The 20,128-nt window shown below is 60.7% G+C and overlaps 1 protein-coding gene across 3 annotated transcripts in view; it reads right to left on the bottom strand.

The window, feature by feature from the left end:
* CHD5 (chromodomain helicase DNA binding protein 5) overlaps positions 1–20,128 on the bottom strand; it is a 54,938-nt gene that overhangs the window by 29,614 nt on the left and 5,196 nt on the right. For all 3 annotated transcript variants that reach the window (XM_029949274.1, XM_029949275.1, XM_029949276.1), the window contains exons 2-14: positions 19,323–19,450; positions 13,956–14,135; positions 11,389–11,507; positions 10,627–10,865; positions 8,936–9,060; positions 7,586–7,709; positions 6,887–7,053; positions 6,522–6,743; positions 5,186–5,392; positions 4,763–4,974; positions 1,465–1,596; positions 1,276–1,384; positions 51–242 (exon numbers count right to left, since the gene is read on the bottom strand). In XM_029949274.1, the coding sequence (XP_029805134.1) occupies positions 51–242; positions 1,276–1,384; positions 1,465–1,596; positions 4,763–4,974; positions 5,186–5,392; positions 6,522–6,743; positions 6,887–7,053; positions 7,586–7,709; positions 8,936–9,060; positions 10,627–10,865; positions 11,389–11,507; positions 13,956–14,135; positions 19,323–19,450 (2,156 nt within the window). The remainder of the gene's footprint in view (positions 1–50; positions 243–1,275; positions 1,385–1,464; positions 1,597–4,762; positions 4,975–5,185; positions 5,393–6,521; positions 6,744–6,886; positions 7,054–7,585; positions 7,710–8,935; positions 9,061–10,626; positions 10,866–11,388; positions 11,508–13,955; positions 14,136–19,322; positions 19,451–20,128) is intronic.

Here is a 20,128-nt window from a genome sequence, read left to right as displayed (position 1 = left end):
CCGGCCTGCGCCACAGTACCCACGCCCACGCCTCGGCCCAGCCCACGCACCTCCTTGTAGAGGGAGTACAGGAAGACGATGGTCTGCACGGTCTTGCCCAGGCCCATCTCGTCAGCCAGGATGGTGTCTGTGCCCTGGGCCCACGAGAAGCGCAGCCAGTTGAGCCCCTCCAGCTGGTACGGGTGTAGCGTGCCGCCGGTGGAGTCAATGTACCAAGGCTGCGCATCAAACTTGACCGTGGGCTGCAGGGGAGGCAGACGTTCATAGACACCCATTCCTGTGCACCAGAGCCCACCCCAGGGCCTTTGCACACACTATTCCTTCCACCTGGAATACTTTCCCCATTTCCTCATCCCTGCTAACTTATTCAACCTTTAGGTCTTGGCTGGAACGCCTCTTCCTTCAGGAAGCCCCCCCGGACTCCCACTTTGGCTCAGGTGCTCCCCTGTCCTCGTGCAGCAGCCCTGTACTTCCGCTATAGGGGCAATTTCCTGATGGCTGGGTTCTCTGACTTCGGGACCAGGCTGTGGTCACCACACTCACCCTGTCCCCCACCACTGCTTCCTCTGAGCCCACACAGTACCTGGGCCATGGCAGGCACTCAGGTGCTCCCTCCACCTGATCCTAAACATCACCCTCTGTCTCTTTTATCCTATAGCTCAGGGCCACCTCCCCCATGAAGTCCTCCAGATGTACCAGGCCCATTGGCCTTTCCCTGGCATCCCAAAGCCCCAGGCTGAACCCCTGTGTTCCGTGTGTTCCTGCCACGGGCCCCCGGGAAATGGGCCCTTCTTGCAACGGGGCCAGAGTCCTTGTTCCCATAGGCCAGCACCCCAGGGAGGTTTGCTCAAGGGACAAAGGCCAACCCTTCCGCTCCCTGATGGGCTCGAAGCTGGGGGTGGCGCAAGTCGGGGGTCTCCTCTCCCTAAGCAGGTACAAATGGTGTCTAATTACATATCAGCTTAAAACTGATATAAGTGCATGGCGTTAGCGCATCTAAAGTAAAGTAAATGTGTGCGCCGAGCAGAGACTTTGCCCCCCATTCCGTCCACAGATAACCCACGGGTCACATCTCACAGGAAGCCAAGGCCCCTATGTCCCCAGGAGCTGCCGCTTCACACAGGCTGGGGGACCCGGGCCCCAGGGTTGAGCTCTCCTCAGCTGGGGGTGGGGGTGGCCCTGGGTCTTGGCCACCTTGCCCAGCCTCTGCAGGACATGCCAGGCTCAGGGTGGCAGGCCCTGGCAACCCCGCCCGTCCCTCGCCTCCCCGCTCACATCCACGATGGGCGTGTCCGGCGGCTTCTCCTGTTTATCATCCTTCAGCCTCTTGCCTTTCTTGACCAGCCTCTTGGGCAGCCTGGCATCCTCACCCAGCATCAGCTCCCTGCGGAAGTGAGGGGGTGCAGATGGGCAAAGTGCGGCCAGCAGGAGGCGGCAGCCCAGCGCCGGCCCGCGGCCGCCCACCTGTGGCCCCAGTAGGCCTGCTTCAGGTTGTCGTAGTAGGGGATGTCGATGTCGTCAATCTCCCAGGTGCACTGGTCGTAGGGCAGGTCCTTCCACTTGATCAGGTAGTGCACATCCCCCTTCTTGTCGAAGCTGCAACACAGCACGTGGATGCTGGGGGAGGGGCCTGGGGAGGGGCCAGAGGGCTCCCTTGGGGTGCAGACCCCGCCCCTCCCACAGTCCTCTGGGATCCTGCGCCCAGCCGGGAGGGCAGAGCCCCAGAGAGGTGAAGCGGCTTGCCTGAGGCCACACAGCTAGTGAGAGGGAGGAGGGCACGGGGTGAGTGGGAGGGCCGGAGAGGGACAGCTGAGAGGCCACGCCCACAGAGGAGCAAAGGGCCAGCAAATTTCCATCACAGTGATGAATCCCATCCGGGCCGGGGTGTGGACACCAGAATTCGGCATTTCTGAGTTGGGCAGTCCTCTCCCCTGACCACGGCGGGCCTTTATTTCCTAACTTAAAAAAAATTCAAAAGACCAGTGGCATGCCCATCCTGGTCCCACCTCTGCATAGTTAGTAAGGGCTGATTCCCACAGGTGCCAGTGGGATGACCTCTTCTCAAGACCCCTGGGGACACCGAGGCCTGGTGACAAGCTAGCAGCCCAGGGAAGCACCTCACACTCGAGGTTGATCCTGGCTGCTGCAGGATCCTAGACGCCTCCGGGCCCACTGAGCTGAGCAGGCAGCCAAGCCCGGGGAGTGCAGTGGAGTCGGGGAGTCACGGCCCCCCAAAATGGCTGTGGCTGCAACTAGCCTGGGGACCTTTAAGAGAAAGACCAATCCCCAGTCACCATGGAAACTGATCTTTTTTTTTTTTAAATAAATAATTGTTACTCTGACTTGGGGTAATAAATGTGGGGAAAAGTCATCATTCTGCCTGGGCTGGGACGCAGGGAGAAAGATTGTCACCTATGCTTTTAAAATGCAATGTAAGAGGCACCTGGCGGTCTCAGTCGGTTAAGCCTCCGACTTCAGCTCAGGTCATGATCTCACGTTCGTGGGTTCGAGCCCCGCGTCAGGCTCTGTGCTGACAGCTAGCTCAGAGCCTGGAGCCTGCTACCGGTTCTGTGTCTCCTTCTCTCTCTGCCCCTCCCCCCTCATGCTCTGTCTCTCTCTGTACCAAAAATAAATAAAACATTAAAAAAAAGTTTTAAAAAAAATGCAATGTAAGAGGCACCTGACGGGCTCAGTCGGTTAAGCGTCTGACGACAGCTCAGGTCATGATCTCACGGTTTGTGAGTTCGAGCCCCATATCAGGCTCTGTACTGACAGCTCAGAGCCTGGACCTTGCTTCCGATTCTGTGTCTCCCTTTCTCTCTGCCCCTCCCCTGCTTATACCCTATCTCTCTCTCTCTTAAAAAATAAATAAGCATTTTTAAAAATTTTTTAATAAATAAAACGCAATTTAAGGGGCACCTGGATGGCTCAGTCGGTTGAGCAACTGACTTGATTTTGGCTCAGGTCATGATCTTGAGGTCATAGGATCGAGTCCCGCATCTGCTTGAGATTTTCTTTTTCCCCCTCTCTCGCTGCCCCTCTCCCCCTCAAAATAAACAGACTTTAAAAAATAAATAACTGGGGGCACCCGGGTGGCTCAGTAGGTTAAGCGTCTGACTTGGGCTCAGGTCATGATCTCACGGTTTGTGAGTTCGAGCCCCACTTCAGGCTCTGTGCTGACAGCTCAGAGCCTGGAGCCTGCTTCAGATTCTGTCTTCCTTTCTCTCTCTCTCTTGCTCGTGCTCTGTGTGTGTGTGTGTGTGTGTGTGTGTGTGTGTCTCAAAAATAAATAAACATTAAAAAATAAAGTAAAATAAATAAATAAAAATAAATAACTAAAATGCAATTTAATAAAGGTAAAAAACTGTGGGCCAGCTGAGTGTAGGGCTCGGGTTTGCATAGGAACTAACCCCCTTTTTAAGAGTTGTCCTCAGTGAGGGCTGGGGACGGGACGCGGCCGGCGGCTTCTTCGGGCTCTGTCGCCCACCTCTTTGAGGGCTGCCCTAGCCAGCCCCGGCAAGCTCCCTCACCCCCCACGACAGCCCCGCGGGGTTACCCTCGTGATCCGGCTTCACATGAGAAACACGGGGGCACAGCCCAGAGAACGGGAAGCCAGGATTGGAATCTGGGTCTGGCTCCCATCCTTAACCCCTGCACTACCCAACCCCGGCCTCTCAGGGCGCCTGTGGTTGGCTGGACCCTAACCCCTCCAGGGCAGAGCCCATCAGGGAGGAAGGGCAAGGCTTTGACCCCCACCCTGCGCCACTGCCAGTTCTCAGGCACCTGAGGTCAAGAATCACCAAGAGCTCCCGCTGCTCTCAAGCCAAACTCAAGGGGTCCACAGGCTTCCCTCCCTGGTCTCTCTGTCCAGCTTTCTGCAGCCTCTGATCACCATCACCTGGGGGATTTCCAGACTGTGTGACAGAGTTGTCTTGGGGCACTGGGGTTTGGAATAGTGACCAGGAAAGCGAGCCCTCCTGTCAAAACTCACCGGGTTCAAAGCCCAGCTCCACCTCCTCTAGGCCAGTAACTTAACTTTGCTGTGCCTCTTTCCATGAAAGAGAAACAGAGGTGCCTGAGTGGCTCAGTTGGTTAGTCATCTGACTTCCGCTCAGGTCATGATCTCACGGTTCATGAGTTCGAGCCCTGTGTCAGGCTCTGAACTGATAGCTCAGAGCCTGGAGCCTGCTTCGGATTCTGTGTCTCCCTCTCTTTCTCTGCCCCTCCCCTGCTCATTCTCTCTCTCTCCTTCTCCCTCTCTCTCTCTCTCACAAAAATAAATAAATGAACATTTTAAAAAATCGTTTAAAAAAAGAGAAATAAAACACCTGCCTCTTGGGATAGATAGTGCTCAGTAGTGTTAGCTGTTGTTACAACCGAGGAAGACCACGTGTGTGTGCACCCCCACACTTCAGGCCACCTTAGTCCCTAGGAACCACAGGCCCCAAGCACTAGCTCTGTGTCCTGACCCATTGATGGTCCTACTCTGCGCCAGCATCACAGGCTGGCCACCGAATCGCCCCCTCCCATACACGAGTCCGGAACCGTGCTAGTGGCGTTAGTGGGACGCGCGTGCGCACACACGCCTGCACGAGCCCGGGAGCTCCTCCAGCTGGGCGGTCAGCTTGCTGACGGTGGGGGCCCTCCACGCCTTCTCCCTGCCTCCCGCCACACCTGTGTGCAGTCCTGGGTCCCCTCTACAGGGTGAAGCGGCCGCTGTGTCCCGGCCCTGCAGGCACCTCCCCGCCCCCTGGGCACACACCTGTGGTTCAGGATGCGGTGAATCATCATCCACTCGGGCTTGATGCCATAGCGGTAGAAGCGCTCCTCCATCTTGGCATAGAGAGGGTCCTTGTTCTTTCTTTTCTCGCTTTTACCGTCCTCGTCGCCAGAGCCGTAGTCAAAGGGCGGCGGCTCGTCCATGTCGTTCTTTCTTTGGTAGTTGCGATACATCACCGTGTGGTACAGCTCCAGCTGCTTGCACGGGGGACAGAGGTTACGGGAGGGGCCGCGGCGCCCCCAGGTCCCCAGCACAGCTGCCCCAGCCTGGGGGCCAGGCCGGACAGCCCCCACGGTCAGCCTCCCCCTCCCTCCCTGACTCCTGGCAGTGCCCCTCGCTGGGGGTGCGGGCCAACGCCTTCAGGAGTGGCACCTGCGCACAGCCACACCTGCCTGGGGGGCTCACCTGCAGCTCTTTCACCCAGGAGCAGTGCCAGTAGGAGAGTCCAGCCCACTTGACAAAGAACTCCCTCTCTGGAATGCCCTCCAGGGGCTTGGGTGGGGGGACGCCGGGCTCCACGTCGGGCCCTGGCAGCCCCACCATGAAGGGGGCGGGTGGCTCCGTCCACCTCCAGTGTAGGATCCGCTGGACTTTGCCCTTCAGTGGGGGGCACTGTGGACAGAGGAGGGTCCCCAAGTTCAGGGCTCGGCTACACGGCCCCACCCTGAGGCTCCAGGGACATCAAGCTGTCACAAGGCTCTCTCCAACAAGCTGCGCTGCCCCCCAAGTCAGCACCACCACGACCCCACAATGCTACCGTGTCCTCAGGGTACATGCTGAAGGGCACTCAGGAGATGAGCAACATGAGTCTGTGCACACGCACGCCCACGCCCATGCACGCGCGCGCACACATCAGAAGCCCAGACGCACACAGGGTAACTGGGGCTGGCCACAGCACAGCCCCAGAGCCAGAAGGTGGAGAATCCAGCCATAAGGGTGGGTCTGGGGGACAACTGGGAGCCGGGGGGCCTTCAAATGCATACAGCAACTGGGGGGCGGGGTGGGAGGCGCCCTCCTCTCCCTGCCTCCTGCCCTCTCACCACCCCCAGCCCTGGGACAGCAGTCAGGTCCTGGCAGCGTCCGAGTGCTCGGCTCTGTTGTTGTGCGGCCTTAGACAAGTTACTTTACCCTCCCGAGCCTCAGTTTTGTCATCTAAAAATGGGAGTAACAGAAGGCCAGTACTGGGAAACTCGGTACGCGGTAAAGGGGTGCACTACGAACAGAGAGCTGTGTGGGTGATGGTAGGGTCGTCATCACCACCTGTTTCTTCATAAGGGCTTGAGTTTCGGGTGGGAAAAGGCGGTGGACGGGCCTCCCGGTGGATAGGGGTATCCCCTGGTGGGCGGGGACTCGGGCGTGGGTTGGTGGCCGGCTGGGTGGGCCCCTGGAAGGGGCGGGCCCTGGCTAGGAGGTCTGTGGCACCACCGCCGCCTAGGTGGGCGGGGCCTGGACCAGCAGAGATGGGGGGACCCTCCCGGACGGGGCTATGGTGAGTGGGCGAGGCCGGGCCCGGCCCAACGGAGGTGGACCGGGATCCGCCGGTTGGGCGTGGCCTGGAGCCGCAAGCAGGGCTCGGGTGGGCGTGGCCTTGGCCCGTGGAGGAGGAGCCTTAGTGGGCAGGGCCTGGCTGGGGTGGGGGTGGGACCTGGCCGGGGCGGGGCCTTGTCGGAGGGGGGGGGCGGGGGGCGGGGCCTTGTCGGGGGGCGGGGCCTTGTCGGGGCGGGGCGGGCGGAACACTCACAGTACAGCGCGGGCAGAGCCATTCACCGTTTGGGATCTCGGGCAGCGGCGGGTTGAGGCAGTGCAGGTGGTAGGAGGACGGGCAGGCGTCGCAGCAGAGCAGTTCGCCGCCGTCTTTGCACACGCGACAGAACTCCATGTGGTCGTCCTCCTCCTCCTCGCAGCCGCCCTCCTCCTCGTCATCCTCATCGTCCTTCGGCTCCCACTGGATCCCCTCCTTTTCCTGGAGGGGAGAATCCGCTTGGAGGCACCTCGGGCCACGCCCCCTTCCAGCAGGGTGCTCCTCCCTCCTCTGTCCCCGCGCGCACCCCTCCCCATTCCGCACTTCTGCGCGCCCCTGCCCGGGGGCCTCTGCCGAGGGCTTACACAGTGAGGACAGCTCCACTTGCCCTCAGGAGCCTTCTCCAGCTCTGGGTCGAGGCAGACGAGGTGGTAGGCTCGTGGGCAGGTGTCGCAGAGGATGATCTCCCCGCCCTGCTGGCACACCTCACAGTAGTCCTGGTGGTCCGTCTCATAGCCATCACCATCGTCAACTGGGGAGAGGAAGAGGCGGTAGTGGAGGGCCTGGTGCCCACTCCCAGTGCCCAACCAATCTCCACCCGCGGCTGGACCGGGCCACAGTAGGTGTTTTATAGAAGTTGGATGAATGGATGGTGGATGGACAGGCGGGGTGAACAAATGTGGAGGAAAGGGGTGGAGAGGTGGGTGGAAGATGGATAAAGGGAGGGGGGCTGGGTGGGGACCAGGCCTGAGGGGATCATGGGTAAAGGGTGGATGACTGAAGGGGTGGATGGTGCAGGAGGTTAGGAAGCACTTCTTTCTCCAGTGTCCCCTCTGCTAGTACAAATGCCTTCAGTGGCTCAAAAGTCCCTAATTAGGCCTCACTGCGACAGGACCCCTCTCCTGACCATAGAGACCAAGTGAGTGGGGAAGCACAGGCGAGCTGTCTGGCTGAGGATGGGAAAGGCCCAGACGGAGGATGCCCTCCCCTGCTAACCAAGGGGGGCTCTGAACCCCCTTCCACCAGGACAGCCACGGAAGCCACAGGACCCTGGGGAGCCCTACTTCTCTTCTTCTTGCGCCGCCTCTTGCTCTTCTTCCCCAGAACTGCCGAGCCCTCGGAGCGCACGGAGGAGCTGTGGATGCTGGCGCTGTCGAAGTCTGACTCCTCCCGCTCATCTTCCTCGCTCTGCAGAGGTGGGGGAGGCCCCTGTGAGCCCACAGCCCGCCCTGGGGGCTCGTCCCGAGGGCCTCACTGGCCTGGGCAGAAGAGGAGGGGGTGCAGGGCATGGTGCAGGTGCAGGCTCCAGAGGCACAGCGTGCTCTGCGGCTCATCTCCTCTCCCGCTGGCTAGAAACCCCAAAGGCCCCACCCACCAGTCCAGCCCAATGCCCGACCACCCTCCCAAGCCCTGCTCTCCACCCTGCCAAACTCCTACACATCCCTCAAGGGAAGACCCTAAAGACACCTCCTCCAAGGAGCCTTCCCAGATCTCTCCTTAACTGGACCTGTTGCACAGCCTCTGTGCCAGGTCTGGCCTGTCCCGTCTGCCTGTCATTGGCTCTCTCCCAGTGTATCCCCCAAACACCCTCCAGACTGTGAACACCTCCCGAGCAGGGCCCACCGTAGCTGAGCACATTAATATGTGCTCCACAAATATTTGCTGAGTTGAGCTGGACCACCAGCTCCGGGCTTGGCCTCACCTGCTGCCCTGTGCTCCCCTGTAGAGCAGCTAAACTCAAGTCCTGTCCCTTACCTCTAGCAAGGGACAGAGACATGGCTTCCAACTCTGCCTCTCTACAGAGGTGAGGTGTGAGGGAAACAGGTGCACTGTGGGGGTAGGAGAGAGGGTGAATGCCCCCCTCCCAGAGATGGGAGGGCCAAAGGCTCAGATGGGGACTTACGGTCCGTCTGAACCTGGTACCAGAGCTGGCCTCGGAAGGGCAAGGAAGGCTCAGGGCTCCGGCCCAGCCTGACCCTGCCTACGCGCCGCCTTCCTGGGGCCCAGCCTCCCAGCAGACCTGGGTATCTTAAGGGCCAGCTGATTCTCCCACCTGCTACCCAGATGGAGCAGAGCCGGAAGTGAGCCCCAGCTCAGGGGGGTGGGCAGGGAAGCCCCCAACCCAGCGTCACGACTCAGGAGAGTGGGCTGACAGCCTTGCCTTCCAGTCCCCCTACCATCTAGGCACACAAGCACAAAGCACACTCACACCCGTGCCGAATGCATCCGCCGAAGGCTGCTCCCACGCCCACGCCCAGGGCCACATCCATGCGGTCTCGCTGCCTCTCACACCCACCCGTCCGGGTCCACCCTCTCACACACGTTTACACACTCGCACGCTCGTGCTCACAAAGCCGCACTCCCGTCCACACTCACACGCACTCCGCTCTACCCGGTCTCAGGCGCATGCTCACCGAGGAGCCTTTCTTCCTCTTGTTGCTCATCCCTCCAAAGCGGAACTTGAGCCCAGCCACTTTTCTCCCCTTGCCCTTTTTCTTCGCATCCTTGGAGGCTTTGATCTTCTTCCTCACTCCCGGCCCTGCCAAGGGACAGCAGAGACCCCAGCAACCACAGTGAGTGGCTCGCTCGCCCAGAGCCACGATTCGGTCAGCCCTCCCAGGGCCTCCGTTAGGGAAGGAGGGCTCGGCCGCCACCCCTTTCCAGATGAGAAGGCAGGGGGTCAGAGCGGGGAAGTCCTTGTGTAAAGTGACCTGGCAAGGAAGGCGGAGCCAGAGACGAACCCCAACCCGGTCTCTGCTCTGGCCATCACGGCCCCTGTTCCACGAGTGGCGGAAATACCGGCCACTGTGGGAACAGCCCTGTCCTGTCCCCTGTCCCCTGTCCCCAGGAAGGAGCTGTCCCCAGCGAAGCATGGGCCCCCACAGCCAACAGGGCCACCAACCTGTGGTCCACACCTGGGCCCTGGAGGGCAGGAAGCCCTTTCCCCCCAGCCGCCAGCCTCTACATGGTCCCCAGGCCCGGGCAACGCTGGCGCAACTCAAGACTGCCGCGCCTCTGCCAGTCACCCCAGGAAACACTGGCTCCCTGGCGGCCGGCAGGGAAGATGGGGCCCTGGCAGCAGGTGGCCGTGCCCTGGGCCCTCCTCCAGCTGCATCATCACAGCTGAGACGGGGCGAGGAGCCCAGCTGTAACCTCCGTGGCGCCACGGAAAATCTATTTCAATGTTTCAGGCTCTGAATGGGCAGCTCAGGGAATAGCTCAGTGGCTGGAGCCCAAGAGGAAATGAGGAGGTGAGGCAGGCTGGGGAGGCCCAGGATGCAGGACAGCAAGGGAGCAGAGCAGGAGCGGGCTCTAAACCCCAAGCCACTGTGCCCATCAGGCCCCTGCAGGGACCTGGAAAAGGGGTATGTCACCCCAGAAACCAAAGCTCCTTAGGGCTGGAACAGTGGGTCCCAGAGCCCCTTCAGCTGCCCATCAAAGTCCCAAGTACCCAGAAAGGCTGAGCTCCTAGTGACCCCACTTTTGAGAGCCCTGGGGAGATGTGTCTACCCCAGTGGAGCCAGAAGTCCTCCACCGAAGGGAGGTGCCTCCCCTCGGGACTCGAAGTCACAGAGAGCTTCTGCTGTCCCTACCTGTCCCCCAGACAGACATCCAGACACCTGGCACTGAGTCCAATTTTGTATCTGGGCCTCCTTCCAGGCCTCCCAGAGCAGCCGGCCCTGACCACGACCACACCGTACACACGCATTACCCCAAGGGCTGGGTACTCAGACAAGACGGGTCAGCAGGCTAACCTTGGGACCCCTCCTCCCTGAAAATGAGAACTCAAGAGGCCCCCCCTCCCAGCAGCATGGGCCTCCCCTCTCCCTACCTCCCTACCAGGTCGGAGGGGGCCAGTGCAGAAGTCCCAAAGCCCCATGCACACTATCCCCTCGGCTTGGCCCCAGCCCCGAGAGGGAGGCAGGACAGAAGCCACAATGCCGTGGCACAGCCGAGAAAGGGAAAGCGGGTCCAAGGTCAAGGCCAGCACTGGGTCCTTGATGAAGCCTGCCCCCCACCCCCCGCCGTCCTAGCTGCCGAGGCTACAGGGTCTGAGGTGGGACTCTGCCAGCAGGGCTGGGCGCCCATCCACCCACAGCCTTACCCTTGCCCTCCTTGGTCTTGGCCTTGCGGATGGGTACAGGCTGGGGCGCCTGCTGGGGGCTGACGGCCAACGGGGGGGCGATGGTGACTGTCTCCACGGCCGCAGCCACCGCTGCCGCAGCTGCCGCTGCTGAGCTGCCCTTGAAAGGGTTGTTGGCACTGAATTCCCGCCACTTGGCACCCAGGACAGTCATCATTTTGGACATGGGGATCTTCGGGTTCTTCTTGGCAATGAGCGGCCTGTGTGGGGTGAAAGGCAGGTGGGTGAGGGTGCCCCCACGGAGGGAATGAGACACCCCGCCCTCCGTGAGACCCCCCCGAACCTAAGAAGCCCCGTGTTCCTGGCTGAGAAAACTGGACAGCGAGCAAGCCAGGGAGCAGGGGAGAGGACAAAGTCTGCGCCGGCAGTCCAACCCCAAACACTCCCGACTCCCTGTCTATGTGGTCGGCCCTCTTCTAACTAATTAGGTTTCCAGACCCAGTACGACCCGAGGGACCAGAGGGAGGAGCCCGCAGTGAGCCACTGGGTGCCCAGTCCTGGTTCTTCCAGAGCTGAGGGAGGCCATGAGGGCCTCTGGCCTTCAGGATCGGCCAGGCCCGCCATCCTGGGCTCAGGGCAAGCCAGGGAAGGCGGGACCACCGGGTAAAATGGCTGTGCCTGGGGCTGATGTTGGCCTGACAGCCCCTCTGCCCCCCAGGAGCCTGTCCTCCAACCTGTCATTCCCACGGATGCCCGGCCACAGCAGCTGGCAGCACGGCCCACCTGAGAAACTGGCTGAAGGCCTTGTAGTTGGTCAGCGTGTGGTAGTCGGCCTCCGAGAACAGGTACTCCACGTCGTCCAGGCCCCACTCGGCCATGAGCTGCCCTGAGGACTTGGGCTCCTAGGGACACCCAGGCCAGAGGGGAGGTCAGAGCAGGTCTAACCCGTACCCCCACCCCGGGGGCCCCCCCAGGAGGTCCTGGAACCAGGGCAGGGGGAGGGGGAAGGCTGTGTCTGCAGTTCCTACCCACCCCCACCCCCCAGCCCGCCTGCCCCTTGATCAGTGGGAAGGGCTCAGGCAACAGCTCATGGGGCGGGGGGGCCCGGGGTCAGGCCTGGGGGGTTAGTGTGGCAGCTTGGGGGGCTCTGTGCACACCCACCACAGGAATAGTAACAGAGCTTGCTCCCTGGGGGGAATATGTTCTGGGAATTTGGGCACCGGGCCAGAACAGCGGCCTGAAAATGGGTTTTAACAGGGCAGATGTCCCCGAGAAGGGGGCAGGGCTGAAGGGCGGCCTGAGGTGTGTTGGGAAGAAATGAGGCTGCCTCAGGATGTCCCCTGGTAGAGTCACATGTGGACTCCGTGAAATGACAGACTGCTGCTCTCTTGCTTGCCAGGCCAAGAAGGTGTCCCCCGGCCAGGGTAGGGGCAGGGGACAACGGCCCAGCTGAAGGCAGATGCGTGAGAGGGTCCTGTGGCTATTGCTTCACTTTCCAGATGGGGCACAGAGGCCCAAGGCGCGTGACTCCCTGAGGGCACACAGTGAGGCCGCAAGACGGCCACCCAAGGTGTCCCATCTCTGGCCTAACCTGGAGGTGCTGGCTGTGGGTTTGGGCCCTAGAGCCAAGCAGACAGCAGTCCTGATCCTGGCAGTGAGAGGCGGACCAGCTACTCACCCCTCCATGCCTGCCTCCCCATCTGTAAGATGTTCCCAGGAGGGACAAGTTAGCAAAACTGCTTGGAACAGGGCCCTCGCCACATTTCGAACTGGTCCAAGGCACCCCACTCCAGCCCGACCCACTGACCCATTCAGCCAATGGGCACACGCCACACCCAGGCCACAGTCACTGGCCCAGGTGGGAATCCAGTCCAGGGAGCCGCTGGGTCTCCTCTGTGGACAATGATCTAGGACTCAGGCCTGCTTCCCCTGCTACTGGCGGGGACCGTGGTGGCCAGGAAGCCCTGAGCTGCAGAGCCACTCATTCTCAGTCCCAGGGGCGCCTGGCCTGAGCCTGGCGCTGGCCCCAAAGGCAGAATGAAGGATGTGAAGAAACAGGCCCTGGGTAACACCGCAAGCTGGAAGCTTCCTGGCCGCTCAATTCCTGGGCATTGATCCAACAAACCCCATCAATGTCTGAGCCCCTCCGAGCTGCGCTGTCTGCTCCTGCAACGGAAAGCCACCCGGGACGTGCACTCAGCCTCCCTGGGTCCCCAGAGCTGAGAACCCTGTGCAACAGGGAGGCTTGGGAACCCGCCTCCTGGCCTCCTGATCGCCGGTGGGGGACCCGCTCCCGCGGCGGACCTGCCCCAACACACGCAGCCCGGGAGCCGCCGCAGACCTCGCTCCCGGCAGGAAGCAGGACGGCACGCACGGGCAACATTGCTGCAGGACGACCCTGGATCGTGCCCACAAGTTCATCTTTCAAGCTGTCAGCCCTCAGCTATTATCAGTCACAGATGACTCACAACACACCTGCCGACTAATGAAATCCCTCTGGGTGTCGGGACACCACGGTGCTTCCTAACTTGAGCCGTTGACAGCCACCGTTTCTGCCTGACGAAACCACCACTATACTGATATTTATGAGGTACTTATCTTTTTCTTTTTTTTAAATCCTTGGCGAGCCCAAACTGAGTCTGGGTGCCTTAACGGAAGAACAAAGGAAGCAGAGTGCTCGGTCTGGGACAGCCACTAACCCAGGGCAGGGCCCAGGGCGTGTCCCCTCCCCAGGAGCCCTACAGTGGCCTCGGAGACCCCAGGCGCCGTGGCCTGACTCACACCATTCTGCACACGCACAGGGAGAGCTGCAGGCCCGTCCCTGCGGCCGCCCTGGCTCGCTCCCTGGGACCCTCTCTCAGATGCCCACGCGGCACCTGCTGAGTGCCAAAGCCCCCCTTCTGCCGTTAAGTGGAGCTGTCCAGTCGCTTCTTGGTGGCAGAGCCTTGATCTGTCCGTTTATCTTCCCAAGGGGGAGGCTCCGGACTCAAAGCTCAAGCGACAACACTGTTCCCCTGGTGAAGAGCTGTGCACTCCAGCAGGCAGAGGAGCAGAAATTCATGAGCAAGAGGCTGCCTGCTTCCCCCAGGCCCCTGAATGTCAGCCATCATTATTTCAAATGCGGCTCCGGGACTCGGGGCACTGTGCTCCTCACACACTTGTGTCCACCCTCCATGTGCACGCTCATGCACATGTGCACACCTGCAGACCCTCGGCCCCTGACAGCCACCCTGGGGGATAGGAAACTCTGACCCTTTTCGCACAGGGGCCAGAGGTGGAAGATCCACCTTGAAGCCACAGCCCCTCCAGGCGTGGGAGCCGGGTCCCTGCGGCCAGGCCCCAGGGGTTACCTTCGGGCACCCGTCGTCATTGTCATCCTCATCATCATCTTTCCTCTTCCGCTTGGCTTTTTTCTCCTTCTTGTCCTTGAGTTTCTTTTTCCTCTTCTTGTTAGGGGAGTAGTCACTGCCCTCGCTCTCTGACTTCTCTTCCAGGTCCTCTTCATTTTCCGTCAGCTCGTCGTTGCTTCCCTGGACGAGAAAGGGATTGTGACGGCAACAGGGGCCCGAAGAAAACCCAGAGTCCCGGGCAGCAGCACCGCGGCGCTTTCTGGATCCTTCAGCGTTCCGCGGCTCACAGCGCTGCCCCAAAGCCCAGCCCGAGGGGCTGGCTCAGGGCAGCACTGGGCAAGTCAGGGCCTTGTCCCCAGTGCTGGGGCCACGGCAAGTGGAGCAGGCAAGTAAGATGAGCCTCATGAAGCCACACGTTCCTTCCCGGGGAGTTCAGTGCAGCCTACTTGGACGGCCCCGGGGTGAGGACTCAGGCTCTGCCTCCTCCATCAGAATCAGGTTTCTGTGGACTTTAGGATTTAATGAGTGTTACATGGGAGCGCTTGGACCCAAGAATTTGTACAGGATGTGATGTCCAGAACCAAAGTACAGAGCGCACCAGAGAAAACCCAAGCAAACAGGCGCATGAAGAGCTGGGGTGTGAGCCAGCACCAACCAACCTCTGGGCTCCTGTAAACACCCCCTGGAGCTGCGCGTGTCAGGGGAAACCTGTAATTAATGGAGCACGCACATCCCGGGTTCATCTGCCTGTGGCTCTCCAGAAGCTGCTACACACAGCCCAAGCCCACCTTCTCCACCACCCCCAGCCTGGTCGCTTCGCCTCCACATGAGACAAGGTAATTTAGGCAGCTCCTAAGCTTGGCTCCCTTGATTTAGTTTCCCCGTCTGTACAGGCAGAAAATGGCCCATTTATATGGAGATAAGGGCGTTTACAGCCAGAGCTCCCCACCAGAAAGACACTGCCCCTCCGAGAAAGCTGTTTACTCTCCGCCCTTCCAGATGCAAGTGGACTGGCAAAGCCCTTCCCAGCCCCCTCCTGGCCTGGGTCTGCAGGAGAGGCTGGGCACTGACGTTCCAATTACCTCGTGCAGGTTGTCAGTTTTGAGCTGGCTGTTTACTGTTTTCAAGGTGAGCAAAGGGAGGCATGGAAAAGATGAGGAGAGAACTGGAGAGCTGGAAAATGAGCGTGGGAAACAGCTCTGTGGGGAGAGAAGCCTACGAGGAGGTGGGGAGGAGGTGGGAAAGGAGAGGAGGGAGAAGGGCAGGTGGGAGATGGGAAGGGGGGTAGCGAGGGCAGAGGTCTGTCTGAAGGCTCTTGGGGAGGCCTAACCTGATCTCTGCCCCTTCCAGGCACACTGTAAGCGCTAAGAGGCTCTTCCTGAGATACAGCTGGGAAAGGACGCCCCCAAGGGCTCCCTGCACTTCCCGACTCTCTCCCATTGGGATCCCTGCTCCCAAACCTTTTATGCTCATTAAGCCGCTAAGTCAGTGTGCTGGCTGGCCCATGGCAGACAGCAGGGCTTCAGCACCTTTCCGGAACTGGGTGTTTCCCAGAATACTGACTCGCCATTTGGGGCCCCAGGGGCAAACCTGGTCCTGGCTACTGCCGGAGCCTGCCTGGTGCAGGACAGCCTTGCTGGTGTTCCCAGGGCAGATGCCAATGCAGAGCCCTGGGACCACAGCTCCCAGCTCTGCCACAGTCCTTTGGGGAGGCAGAGGTCAGATAGGGACATCTAGTTTCCCCGAGGGTGTAGAGTTCGGCCAGCTGCAAGAGACTACCCTTCCAGAGAGACCTGAGAGACAGGCTCTCCCCCAGCCCTCACCCCAGCAAAGGTAAGGACAGAATAGGAGGCCGCTGTGTATTTCAGCACCTTGGACAGAGATTGTGGGGCCGCCGGGGTGCGGGGTATGGGGCTGGTCCTCAAGCTGCCCTGGGGTGGACCCATGACTGGTATCCACTCAGCTGAGACCCAAGTGGCTTGACCGTGGATCCTGGGGCTCCCTAGGGAGATTGCAGGACACAGAATGCCTAGGACTGCTGTCCCTCGCTTGCCCAGAACTAGGCAAGTCACTGGGGCCTGACCTCAGCTTCCTCATCTATGAAAGGGGGATTCAAAAGGAACAAAGGAGAGGGTGTGAGAGCAGGCCAGGCCAAACCATTTCGAAATGGGAGAGATCCAAGCACCCATGACCCCAACTCTGCTTGGAAGCCAGATGACAGACCTGAGCACACCAGCCTCACCCTTTTCATTTCTGCACGTTCAGGACCCGGCTCAGCCAACTGCAAAGCCAGTGTGTGCATCGGGGTGACAGCTACCTGCGGTCGGGCAACCTAATGTCCACAGAAGAGGCTGTTGTGGCAACACCCAAGGGAAGGCTGACCAGGACATCTGAAGCTGGCATTGCCTCGTACCAGGAGCGGCCAGCACAGCTCCAAATTCGGGGTCCAGAGGGAGCAGGCAAGGGGGGAGGGCTCTGGCAGATTTCACTGTCTGTGTGTGCCATGGAGGCCGGGCCAGGCAGCGGAAGGCCCCAAGCAGAGCACTGCCAGAGGGCTGGCCCAGCTTCCATTCCAGGGCTGAGTGACACAGCAGGAGGGCCAGGCTCCGACTTAAGGAATGAGTTAGAGCTTCGCCGGGCACATATGCCACTCATCCGTGCCCCAGTGGCTCCCCACCCCCGGGATGATGGTGCTGGTGGCTGCCCCTCATTACAGGAAATGGCAGACTTCTCCTCCACAGTCTACCTGCCCTGGAAAAAGCCGTCAGAAAGAAAGCTCTGATTCCCCAGTTCTCCCGACTCACCACCTGCTCCTTCATCCTCCGCAGGCTGTGCTTTATCCCCCCAACCAAAAAGTTCACAGGGCCTGGACCCACCCCCACTTGCACCATGACACCATCCAGGCCCTTCTGCCTGCTCGGGGTGAGGCGCGGGTGCTGGCTGGTCTTCGAAGTTTGGTTTCCCACTCACATAATAAGCCTGTACCCACGGCCTATCTCTGCATCCAGTTGTCTGGGCCCTTCAAGACCCAGGCCTCCTTTTTCTTCCCCCAAAAGCTTGCAGAGAAAGGGGCGAGAGGAAGGGCAGCAAGTGGTTCTGAAAACAACACCAAGAGGAGTGACCCATACGCAGGACCCGGAGCAATGCAGCCCCAGCCAGTGGTGCGAAGGAAGGAGTGACCGAGAACCAGGGGTGGGCCAGCCGGTCCAGTATCTTGGAACTTACAGAAGGGGTTTGGGGACAAGGCAGGTTCAGGGGAAGAGACGCAGGCACAGAGCAATAATGTCCTGATAAAGCCCTGAGCCAATCTTAGTCCCAAGCCACACTACAAGCTGGGAACATCAGTGACGGTCACAGTCGGGGCTTTGACCTTGATGCTGTTCTTTGGGCTGGGGCAGCCCCAGACATGACTACAGGGGGGGCACCTGGTGACAGAAGAGTCTTAGTGAACTCGGGAGTCCCCACGGAATCCATCAGCCACCTTAATCACCACGCCCAGGCCGTGTGTGTGAGGAGCTGGGCGTAGGCAGGAGGGCTCCCTGACCTGACCCCCGGACCCACCGAGGGCACAGCAGGCCAGCAATGAAGGCCGTGGGGACCCCAAGTGGGCAGTCCCCAGCCGCCCGTCCTCTTCCCAGCTCTGCAGATGCCTTTTATCCAGCCTTCCCATCTCCCTCTCCCTTCCTTCTTCCCAGCTTCCCAGCGCTCAGCACACACACCCCGCATCTCTCGATAAAGGAGGCATTTACACTCAAAAGGAAAGATTCAGAGAGTTGGTCATTCTCAATTTGGGGTCCTTCAAGATTGGGAGGGAAAAAGAAAGAATGAAATATGAGCCTGCCCATTCACGAATGTTATAAACAGTTATAATGTAGCACTGAATAATTGGTTGCTATGGTAACCGCTGCAGTACAGGTTGAAATCATTTCTCCCTCCTGCGCTGGGTCTGACAAGGAGCTTCATCTACATATGCTCAGGTTCTGGCCGCAGCCCGGGTGTTTTATGTAAATCAGGATCCACGACTTGCTGCCTGCCCCCCACCTGCCACCCCTGGCCCCCCCAAAAAAATGCCCACCTTCTTCTGCCTCCGCCCACTGCCTTATCTTGCCTGACTAGAGATAACAAGAAGCACGGGGTGAAATCCCCCTCCCCATGTCCTGGGAACCCAGGCAGGTGGCCGGATGGGTGGGGGGCACACGGCCACCAAGACACTGCTGTCTGGCTGCTGCAGCCTGCTCCTGACTCTCCAAGATCTGACAGCCAGCAGGGCCAGACTCTCAGGAGTACAGGGGAGGGGGCAGCGATGACCTAAGGGTCACCTTGGGGACCTGCCAGGCGGCTCCTGGTCATGCGCAGGCCTCCATCCACCCGGCCCTCCGCCCCTTTAGAGAAGCAGAAGGAAGGAGAGCAGGTGAGGATGTGAGGGGTGGGAAGGGGGGAGGAAAATGCCCTGGATGAGGAGAGATGGAGAGAAGGAGAGAGCGAGGGAGGGAGAGGCAGAGGCTGAGCTCGGGCCGCAGCGAGAGACGGGCTGCACAAACGCAAACATGTGCAGATGGGTCCAGAGGAGGAAGTGAGGGGGGACCCGAGCGAGCAGCACGGGTGCGGGGGAGGCGAGCACCAGCCCCCCCAGGCTCTGAAGGCCCCTCCTCCCGCCAGATGCCGAGCTCCCCCAAGCCCAGCTCGGGCCTCACCACTGCCTGGACACTGCCCACCTCCAGCCTCCTTCCTGGCCTGGGGTGGGGGTGGAGGGCGTCCTGCTGCACCCTGTGCCCAGGAGGGAGAGAAAGGATCCAGCCCTGCCCAGGGTACCCCTGATGGTCCTCCATCTGCACTTAGGGATCAGGCAGACTCAACCTAAAAGCCTGAGACCGAGGAACAGAGAGCACTGGGCCTCCCACCCAGGTCTGGGGCTCACAAAACCAGCTGAGGCAGCACTGGGAGGGGGAGGGGGTACAGGGAAGCACGAGGCCTCAGGACCCTGGATTCCACCTCCTCCGGCAACGTCCACAGGGTAAGGGCAGTGGCAGCGGCCAGGATGTGGGTCGGTCCCTGATTCCCAGGGTCCCACCAGCCCCAAACCTCCGATCTCCGGGGCAGAAAGATCATGACGCTGGATCATCCGGCTTACGAGGCCAGGGCATTTCAGATCCGGCCTGCGGAGCTCTGTGCGCACTGCTTTTGGGGTCTCGCACCCAAATCCAGCTCTCAGACACGCACGCACACGCGTACACACACGCACGCACATGCGCGCCCACACACGCGCACACACACACAGCAAGGGAGCTGAGGTCCTTCTCTGCAGGCCCAGGCAGAGCAGCCCCTCGGGGCCCCGACCCACCCCCAGCTAGCCTGACCCCCACGCACCTCCTTCTTCTTCCGCTTCCCTTTGGACCTGTTCTCCTTGAGCTTCTTGGGTTTCTTCTTCTTGGGAAGGCCCACGGGCTCCTCAGGGAAGTAGTCCTCGAAGCCTCCAAGGCCACCATCTTCTTCTTCTGGAAGAGTAAGAAGCAGGAGGGGGTCACTCTGCCCCTGGCCTCAGGGAGGCCCCCAGGGACACAGAGGAGGACACAGAGCCCAGTGGGACAGCCAGCTCCACAGGCGCCCACCTGCCAGGTCACTGCCACCGGCCTCCCCAGCACCCACCCCTTCCCTGCAGACCACGCCCTCCCCCAGGCCCCTCCCAAGCCCTCACAGCCTCTGCCCTACAGCTCGTTCGCGGAGTCCCAGGCCTCGGGCGGGCTGTGCCCCCTGTCCCCACTTCTCCGGGACAGTGCTCTGGGCACAAGTGAGCCACTGACGCGGCTCCCAGGGCAGAAGCAGCCCCACAGAGCCACCAGCCCTCTCCAGTTGGCCCTGGGGAGGGCTCAGGGCCTGCCTGTGCCCTCCAGAGGCCCACGGTGTGGCCAGGAGATGGCCTGTGAATGCAGGACCGTGGGGACACCTGGGTCCCGTCACCCCGGGACCACGTGGAGCCACACAGCAAGTGCCCGGAGTTTGAGGGAGACCAACAAAGGCGCCGCCAGGACCCTCCCGTGGTGAGGCTCAGAGACCACATCGTGTCTCCCGCCCGAGCCGGCGCGCACACCCCCACACGTCACACTTGCAGGCTGCCAGCACATTCCGGCTGGGCACCCAGGAAGATGTGAAATTCCACAGACAGATGCTGCATC

This window comes from Suricata suricatta, chromosome 8 (assembly GCF_006229205.1).
Source record: "Suricata suricatta isolate VVHF042 chromosome 8, meerkat_22Aug2017_6uvM2_HiC, whole genome shotgun sequence".
In the NCBI taxonomy this organism is placed as follows: Eukaryota; Metazoa; Chordata; class Mammalia; order Carnivora; family Herpestidae; genus Suricata; species Suricata suricatta.
This window is presented reverse-complemented; position numbering and strand designations above follow the sequence as displayed.